The 10,000-nt window shown below is 39.8% G+C and overlaps 1 protein-coding gene across 1 annotated transcript in view; it reads left to right on the plus strand.

The window, feature by feature from the left end:
* LOC113805431 (probable cytochrome P450 49a1) overlaps window positions 1-10,000 on the plus strand; it is a 16,391-nt gene that overhangs the window by 4,383 nt on the left and 2,008 nt on the right. Inside the window, exons 3-9 of the mRNA XM_027356419.2 lie at window positions 4,505-4,745; window positions 5,358-5,474; window positions 5,843-5,919; window positions 8,056-8,257; window positions 8,559-8,724; window positions 9,584-9,753; window positions 9,999-10,000. The exon at window positions 9,999-10,000 is cut by the window's right edge and continues 77 nt beyond it. Coding sequence (XP_027212220.2) covers window positions 4,505-4,745; window positions 5,358-5,474; window positions 5,843-5,919; window positions 8,056-8,257; window positions 8,559-8,724; window positions 9,584-9,753; window positions 9,999-10,000 — 975 coding nt within the window. The remainder of the gene's footprint in view (window positions 1-4,504; window positions 4,746-5,357; window positions 5,475-5,842; window positions 5,920-8,055; window positions 8,258-8,558; window positions 8,725-9,583; window positions 9,754-9,998) is intronic.

The raw sequence follows: 10,000 nt of genomic DNA on the forward strand, positions 1-10,000 counted from the left end.
ACCGATGTTTTTGGTTCTCTTCTTCTGAGAGTTCGACCCCAGAACATTGCAATTTTCACTTCCTCCCGAATGTTTCAATTTCTTTTCCATCTTGTCAGATTTCGACCCCAAAGCATTTCAATTTTCGATTCCTACCGAATGTTTTAGTCCCTTTTCCATCTTGTCAGATTTCGACCCCAAAGCATTTCAATTTTCACTTCCTACCGAATGTTTCAGTCCCTTTTCCATCTTGTCAGATTTCGACCCCAAAGCATTTCAATTTTCACTTCCTACCGAATGTTTCAGTCCCTTTTCCATCTTGTCAGATTTCGACCCCAAAGCATTTCAATTTTCACTTCCTACCGAATGTTTCAGTCCCTTTTCCATCTTGTCAGATTTCGACCCCAAAGCATTTCAGTTTTCACTTCCTACCGAATGTTTCAGTCCCTTTTCCATCTTGTCAGATTTCGACCCCAAAGCATTTCAATTTTCACTTCCTACCGAATGTTTTAGTCCCTTTTCCATCTTGTCAGATTTCGACACCAAAGCATTTTAATTTTCGATTCCTACCGAATGTTTCAGTCCCTTTTCCATCTTGTCAGATTTCGACCCCAAAGCATTTCAATTTTCGATTCCTACCGAATGTTTTAGTCCCTTTTCCATCTTGTCAGATTTCGACCCCAAAGCATTTTAATTTTCGATTCCTACCGAATGTTTTAGTCCCTTTTCCATCTTGTCAGATTTCGACACCAAAGCACTTCAATTTTCACTTCCTACCGAATGTTTTAGTCCCTTTTCCATTTTGTCAGATTTCGACCCCAAAGCATTTCAATTTTCGATTCCTACCGAATGTTTTAGTCCCTTTTCCATCTTGTCAGATTTCGACCCCAAAGCATTTCAATTTTCGATTCCTACCGAATGTTTCAGTCCCTTTTCCATCTTGTCAGATTTCGACCCCAAAGCATTTCAGTTTTCAGTTCCTACCGAATGTTTCAGTCCCTTTTCCATCTTGTCAGATTTCGACCCCAAAGCATTTTAATTTTCGATTCCTACCGAATGTTTTAGTCCCTTTTCCATCTTGTCAGATTTCGACACCAAAGCACTTCAATTTTCACTTCCTACCGAATGTTTTAGTCCCTTTTCCATTTTGTCAGATTTCGACCCCAAAGCATTTCAATTTTCGATTCCTACCGAATGTTTTAGTCCCTTTTCCATCTTGTCAGATTTCGACCCCAAAGCATTTCAATTTTCGATTCCTACCGAATGTTTCAGTCCCTTTTCCATCTTGTCAGATTTCGACCCCAAAGCATTTCAGTTTTCAGTTCCTACCGAATGTTTCAGTCCCTTTTCCATCTTGTCAGATTTCGACCCCAAAGCATTTCAATTTTCGATTCCTACCGAATGTTTTAGTCCCTTTTCCATTTTGTCAGATTTCGACACCAAAGCATTTCAATTTTCGATTCCTACCGAATGTTTCAGTCCCTTTTCCATCTTGTCAGATTTCGACCCCAAAGCATTTCAGTTTTCACTTCCTACCGAATGTTTCAGTCCCTTTTCCATCTTGTCAGATTTCGACCCCAAAGCATTTCAGTTTTCAGTTCCTACCGAATGTTTCAGTCCCTTTTCCATCTTGTCAGATTTCGACCCCAAAGCATTTTAATTTTCGATTCCTACCGAATGTTTTAGTCCCTTTTCCATCTTGTCAGATTTCGACACCAAAGCACTTCAATTTTCACTTCCTACCGAATGTTTTAGTCCCTTTTCCATTTTGTCAGATTTCGACCCCAAAGCATTTCAATTTTCGATTCCTACCGAATGTTTTAGTCCCTTTTCCATCTTGTCAGATTTCGACACCAAAGCACTTCAATTTTCACTTCCTACCGAATGTTTTAGTCCCTTTTCCATTTTGTCAGATTTCGACCCCAAAGCATTTCAATTTTCGATTCCTACCGAATGTTTCAGTCCCTTTTCCATCTTGTCAGATTTCGACACCAAAGCACTTCAATTTTCACTTCCTACCGAATGTTTCAGTCCCTTTTCCATCTTGTCAGATTTCGACACCAAAGCATTTCAATTTTCGATTCCTACCGAATGTTTCAGTCCCTTTTCCATCTTGTCAGATTTCGACCCCAAAGCACCAATTTTCACTTTCCTACCGAATGTTTTAGTTCCTTTTCCATCTTGTCAGATTTCGACCCCAAAGCATTTCAATTTTCGATTCCTACCGAATGTTTCAGTCCCTTTTCCATCTTGTCAGATTTCGACCCCAAAGCATTTCAATTTTCACTTCCTACCGAATGTTTCAGTCCCTTTTCCATCTTGTCAGATTTCGACCCCAAAGCATTTCAGTTTTCACTTCCTACCGAATGTTTCAGTCCCTTTTCCATCTTGTCAGATTTCGACCCCAAAGCATTTCAATTTTCACTTCCTACCGAATGTTTTAGTCCCTTTTCCATCTTGTCAGATTTCGACCCCAAAGCATTTCAATTTTCGATTCCTACCGAATGTTTCAGTCCCTTTTCCATCTTGTCAGATTTCGACCCCAAAGCACCAATTTTCACTTTCCTACCGAATGTTTCAGTCCCTTTTCCATCTTGTCAGATTTCGACCCCAAAGCATTTTAATTTTCGATTCCTACCGAATGTTTCAGTCCCTTTTCCATCTTGTCAGATTTCGACCCCAAAGCATTTCAATTTTCACTTCCACCTAATGTTTCAGTCCCTTTTCCATCTTGTCAGATTTCGACCCCAAAGCATTTTAATTTTCGATTCCTACCGAATGTTTCAGTCCCTTTTCCATCTTGTCAGATTTCGACCCCAAAGCATTTCAATTTTCACTTCCACCTAATGTTTCAGTCCCTTTTCCATCTTGTCAGATTTCGACCCCAAAGCATTTTAATTTTCGATTCCTACCGAATGTTTCAGTCCCTTTTCCATCTTGTCAGATTTCGACCCCAAAGCATTTCAATTTTCACTTCCACCTAATGTTTCAGTCCCTTTTCCATCTTGTCAGATTTCGACCCCAAAGCATTTTAATTTTCGATTCCTACCGAATGTTTCAGTCCCTTTTCCATCTTGTCAGATTTCGACCCCAAAGCATTTCAATTTTCGATTCCTACCGAATGTTTCAGTCCCTTTTCCATCTTGTCAGATTTCGACCCCAAAGCATTTTAATTTTCGATTCCTACCGAATGTTTCAGTCCCTTTTCCATCTTGTCAGATTTCGACCCCAAAGCATTTCAATTTTCACTTCCACCTAATGTTTCAGTCCCTTTTCCATCTTGTCAGATTTCGACCCCAAAGCATTTCAATTTTCACTTCCACCGAATGTTTTAGTCCCTTTTCCATCTTGTCAGATTTCGACCCCAAAGCATTTCAATTTTCACTTCCACCTAATGTTTCAGTCCCTTTTCCATCTTGTCAGATTTCGACCCCAAAGCATTTCAATTTTCACTTCCACCGAATGTTTTAGTCCCTTTTCCATCTTGTCAGATTTCGACACCAAAGCATTTCAATTTTCACTTCCACCTAATGTTTCAGTCCCTTTTCCATCTTGTCAGATTTCGACCCCAAAGCATTTCAATTTTCAGTTCCTACCGAATGTTTCAGTCCCTTTTCCATCTTGTCAGATTTCGACACCAAAGCATTTTAATTTTCGATTCCTACCGAATGTTTCAGTCCCTTTTCCATCTTGTCAGATTTCGACACCAAAGCATTTTAATTTTCGATTCCTACCGAATGTTTCAGTCCCTTTTCCATCTTGTCAGATTTCGACACCAAAGCATTTCAATTTTCGATTCCTACCGAATGTTTCAGTCCCTTTTCCATCTTGTCAGATTTCGACCCCAAAGCATTTCAATTTTCGATTCCTACCGAATGTTTCAGTCCCTTTTCCATCTTGTCAGATTTCGACACCAAAGCACTTCAATTTTCACTTCCTACCGAATGTTTCAGTCCCTTTTCCATCTTGTCAGATTTCGACCCCAAAGCACTTCAATTTTCACTTCCTACCGAATGTTTCAGTCCCTTTTCCATCTTGTCAGATTTCGACACCAAAGCACTTCAATTTTCACTTCCTACCGAATGTTTCAGTCCCTTTTCCATCTTGTCAGATTTCGACACCAAAGCACTTCAATTTTCACTTCCTACCGAATGTTTCAGTCCCTTTTCCATCTTGTCAGATTTCGACACCAAAGCACTTCAATTTTCACTTCCTACCGAATGTTTCAGTCCCTTTTCCATCTTGTCAGATTTCGACACCAAAGCATTTCAGTTTTCACTTCCTACCGAATGTTTCAGTCCCTTTTCCATCTTGTCAGATTTCGACACCAAAGCATTTCAGTTTTCAGTTCCTACCGAATGTTTCAGTCCCTTTTCCATCTTGTCAGATTTCGACCCCAAAGCATTTCAGTTTTCACTTCCTACCGAATGTTTCAGTCCCTTTTCCATCTTGTCAGATTTCGACCCCAAAGCATTTCAATTTTCACTTCCTACCGAATGTTTCAGTCCCTTTTCCATCTTGTCAGAGTTCGACCCCAAAGCATATCACAAGTACTACCTGGGAGCCTGTGCCAAATACGGTTCCACCTTCCGAATGGTAGTGCCTGGCTTCGGCCCTATGGTATTAACGACCAAGCCCGACGACTGTGAGAAGCTACTACGCATTACTATGCACAACCCCCTCCGCCTGCCCATGGCTTCCCTGAAGGCGGTGAGAGACAATGCCGTCGAGGACTTCTTCGAGAAAAAGGGAGGGATACTGGTCGAGTAAGTTGCTTGTTGTGTCTGGTGGCGTCAGACCTGGCACGCAATCTGGGAATTGGTTACGATCAAAGGCTTCGTAATATTCTTGACAATAATGATGGAAATAATGATAATAATGATGACCATGTTCATTGTGATGAGGATTATGATGATAATGATGATTGCAGTAATAAAAATGATTCAAAATCATGGAAATAATAATGTTATAATCATGAAGGTAACAATTACTAATAGCAATAATTTTAGCAATGATAATGATGACAGTGATAAAAATAAAGTGATAGTTATAATAGTACTGATAATAGTTATAAAAGTAACCGATAACAATCCTATTCCTAGTAATAATAAATACGATAATAATAGTGATGATAAATACAGTAATAACAGTAATAAAGGTAATGATAATGAATAGCATTGAACACACATGCGCAGTTAAGCCTTAAAAATAAACTAAAAAGCTTAATTATTGTAATGATATACCCAGTATAAGCTTGCCAGTGAAAACACACACACACACACACACACACACACACACACACACACACACACACACACACACACACACACACACACACACAAGAACCCTCTAGCGCAGAGTCCTACCACCTTTCTCAGGAACGGAGACGAGTGGTGGAGAGTGCGGAGCAGAGTCCAGACCCCGATGATGAAACCAAAGGTAGTGGGGACTTATCTTCAACAGATGGATCAAGTATCAGTCGAATTCATGGACAGGTGAGTCTCGATACCTATTAAAAGCATTGATACCTGATCCTGGAGACAGGAGGACGTGGAAGAGTCTGGGGAAGGCCTATGTCCAACAAAGAATGTGTAAAAAAAAGGCTGAAAGAATAGTCTCTCGCTAATGTCTTTGTGTGTTTTGGCTTCGATGGCTGCGGGAATAGTATTTAAGATTTTGTAAGGGTTTTGGGGGTGACTTGACGTTTTCATTACTGACTTTTGAGGTTGTTTTGAAAGAGTGGGAAAAAAATCATCGGGTGATATGTCAGTTGTCTATAGCATCCTCAATTCAATGGTTTAGGCACCTACCGCATTTATCATTTAGGATTTGTTAATTTCTTGATTTCCTTTTCAATTCTCAGGATCGCAGAAATGCAGGCAGAACACGGGGAAATGCCAAGTAACTTCCAGTTTGAACTGTATAAATGGGCACTTGAATGTAAGTAATATCTGAACTGCATGGTTTATATGGACAGGTGAATATCACTTGCATTTCTGAAGCATTCGTTGACAGGCTGCTTTCATTACTCTCTCATTTCACTTTCATTACAAATATGACACAGTGAGCAGGATATTACGACGCCACATGTATTACATTAAGCTTAGTGTGATCCAGCAGAATTAATCGTTACTCACTAAAGGGTGATAAAAGACCGTCTTTTCCTCGCACTGAATACTGCCATTACGCATGCTCGGTTGGTCATGGTTACCTAGCAATGAGTTTCTCCTTTGACAATTCAACTTGGGGTTTGGTAATGCCAGGATACTTTCTCCAAAAAAAGGTTTGATTTTAAGATGTCCTGCATTAATACAGGAGTTGGCAGAAGTTTCCTTCCTGATAGCTCCAGCTTTCTATGGCTAAATAACCAAACGCAGGCTATGCATTACTTTGAGATCGTCAGGGTGCCATTATTTCAGGGGGGGGGGGGAGGCGCTAAAATGGTGATTTGTGTTTTAAACCAAACCGTGAATTGAAGTGATTTCTTAAGGAATTCCATGTAGAAAGTGTAAAACATGGACAGAATATATTAACGGTAGGCTCCTATGACCCTACATTCAAAAAGCAAACGTAGTATACAAATGAGTCATAAAGATAGTCTTAAAATCCTATGTTATCCTTGTGATGCTCTGCAGAATGATAATACAGAGTGGTAGAGGTCAGTTCATTGCTCACTGTTCAGTGTTCACGTTAATAGCATTGTCGTGGAGATTTATGAGGATGGTAATATCTCCATCTTTGTTGCCTTTTCCTCAAAACTTGCGGTAAAGCACTGCCCTTGTTGGTGTTGTGGAGACCATGCTCAGGGTATTTTTTTCTGTTCAGTTATGTGTGCAAGTGCAATAAGGAGGATTCAGAAACAACACATAAGGGAGACCAGTCCAGCTCTTAATCAGAATCGAAGATTTCAAGTCCAGTAATAACTTCTGAATCCAAATTAACTAACTTTAGTGTCGTATTCGTATGCACATATTTATTGTAAAATAAAGTTTATACAAATGTGGAACATAGAAATCTACTAACGGGTTATTACATTCTTCTATGTGCATTGCCCCACAAGAAGGATAACATCTAATCATGTCATGGTAACCCGGGTATAAATGCCGGGTAGGAAGCCTGCCCCAAGCTGCGTACATTATGCAAAAGTCCACTTGTTTGGCTGTGGCTGCAGGTACTGAAAGGATACAGCCCTTCAGAAATAGGTTTAAAATCATCTTTAGTCTCATGCCATTCCCTGCGCATGGCTTGGTACGGCCCAGGGAAATTATTGTCATGAATAGGACAAGCCATTCAAGAATTCATTAGTTCCTCAGACGAAACCAATGAGAATATCAACACAGGGCTAAACAGCAATTGTCTTAGGACCTCTGGTCTGCCAGCTCATTCTTTCCCATACACATATGTGGTTTGCAGTGCTACGTTTCCCAAACTTGCACGTACCCACAGATCCCAGCTTTAAAGGTGATCTAATATGCCATCTCTGTTTACTGCCATTAAACATTTACGGCTATCTTGGAAGATAGCCAATTTCATGTAAGTTTTCATTGACTAGCCAAGCGAAATCCAACTGTGTACTAGCTGTACCAATTTGCAATTAGTAGAGGTCCAAATCTGAACTTGGAAGTATGTAAATTGGTCACTCTTTGGTAGCATCACATCAACTCAAGATAGATTCAAGGCCATTCCCGGAGAGTGGCACAGAATGTCTCCATCTCATTGATGCTAATCGGCGAAGTTCCCCAGGAGCAGAGGAGGCAGAGCAAATTGCCCAAACAAATCTGGGTTGGGATCATGTAGAGGCAGGGAGATGCTTGCTACATCTGATGTCGTTGCCAAGCCTTCCCTGGCTGTTGTGGGTTCTGTAATGAAAGTTGAAGACTTGGTTCATGTTTTATGGATTCAGAATAGATATATTTTCTCTGGCAACTGCGAGGACTAACTCTTGATATAAACACAGATGACACACTGAGATCAGTTTCATTTCTCTTAGGGTCCTTTTTATTGCCTACATACATTATTCAGTGCAAGTATAGAAAAGATTTATGTTCTCTATTTCTTCATATTTCTCCTTTTTAGCCGTTGGTCTGGTGGCACTGAATCGCCGTCTAGGATGCCTTAATCCTAGCATCCACGAGGATTCGGATGCTCTGAGGCTGATTGAGATCGTCAATGACATATTCCAAGCCCTGAACGATACTGAAACATCATTGGGACTGTGGAAGCTTTTCCCAATCAAACCGTACAAGAAGCTGAAAGAGAGACATGAACAATTCTTAGAGTGAGTGTACATTAATATAATTCAGATTTTAAAAGTACTCTTAATCGTGTCACTGACGGCAGCTCTTGTCAACGTTTTGAGTATAAGAATCCGCAACATTTAAACCTATTTAGGTCAAAGCGCATTGATACGGAATATCACCATATCAAGAGGATTCAATTACATTTCGTCTTTGAGTTTACTAGTCTAATCCAGGGGCACTAAAGATGTAATGGTCCTTTAAACTCTTAAATTCAGATCTTGAATGGATGTTGTTTGTTCATCTCCTTGGTTGCTCAGCAGAAATTTCTTCCACTTTCAGCATTGCAGTCCGTAGCATTCAGCAGACAGAGGCCAGTATTTTGGCACAGGATCCTGACATTGACCATGAAGTGTCCTTGATGGAATCGCTTCTCATGACGGAAGGACTCACGAAGAAGGATGTCGTCACACTGATCCTGGACATGTTGTTTGCAGGCATTGATACGGTAATGGAATTTGTAAAAGTATCCGAAGTAAGAGCTAATAGAAATGTACGAGGAATGATCATCAACAAGTCATGATTGCATTATTTTTCCATGAAGATTCAGCACAATTATTTTGAGCCCATGGCGACGGCAGAGTATACAATCATGCAGTATAGATGATTGCTATTTTTATTATCTATTTATTTTTTTAAATAAAATTGCATGGCTCCACAAGGACACTAAGACACTAAGTTGACAATTACTAGGCCTATGCGATCTCACCTATTTACTCCAAACCTTGAAGTTAGGGTGAAGAATTTATATTTTTAACACTGCTTTTATCATTTTCATCATAATCATTATTATCTTTGATGTTACAATAGTGATAATAATAATTTTATTAGCGGTAATCCTAGGTACTGAAATGAAAATCCAAAAAATTCAAGTAATAGAAAACCCTATCTCACTTGCTTCTCTTCCATTAATTCTTGTGTTTCCGTATAACTTATCCTATCACACTACCAAGGCGTTCCTATGTGTAGAATCCATGTCGAAGAAATTGGAACGAGAACAACGAAGGGAAGAACAAGAAAACACATGAATAGGCCCATATTCGTGTATTGTCTTGTTCTTCCCTTCGTTGTCCCTGTTGCGTTCCTATGTAAACAAACCATTCAGACGGAAACGTAATTATTGATGGAAAAAAAGTGCGTGGAATAGGACTTTATTTATAGGGAGAAGAGATGAGATCAGTAGGCCTCCTATTTCTCTTTGTGAGTGCTTATAGAGCCCCTCGCTGTGTGAATGAAAGTAAATCCTGGACGGTGGAAGTTTGTGGCACCTGTGGTTAATACTAAACAATCGACATGCCTTTTTACAGACTTCCCACACGCTTGGGTTTACTCTCTACCAGCTGGCACGTAACCCCGAGATCCAAGCCAAGTTGCAGGAGGAGGTAGACACAGTCCTGGGTGATCACGAGGGTCCACTCCTTCCCAAACACATGGCGCAGTTCTCGTACATGAAGGGAGTGATCAAAGAAACCCTGAGGTATGTTCTTTTTACCTTTTTTATTTATTTGTTTATAAGGGTATTTTGAGAGTAGGATGATAAAGCTTAAAGAGGTGTTTTAGGTGTATGCCATCCTCTTAAGTCTAGAATCGAAAGAAAAACATGAATTTTCTTTTACCAAGTTCAATTTCATTTCAGTAGTTTGATTGTTACAGGATTTTGTAGAGTTGTTTAATCATTACATGGATCTAAATCTGTTATGCTAAAAGAATTTCCGATTTCAGGA

The sequence above is a fragment of the Penaeus vannamei genome, chromosome 8 (genome assembly GCF_042767895.1).
Source record: "Penaeus vannamei isolate JL-2024 chromosome 8, ASM4276789v1, whole genome shotgun sequence".
NCBI lineage: Eukaryota > Metazoa > Arthropoda > Malacostraca > Decapoda > Penaeidae > Penaeus > Penaeus vannamei.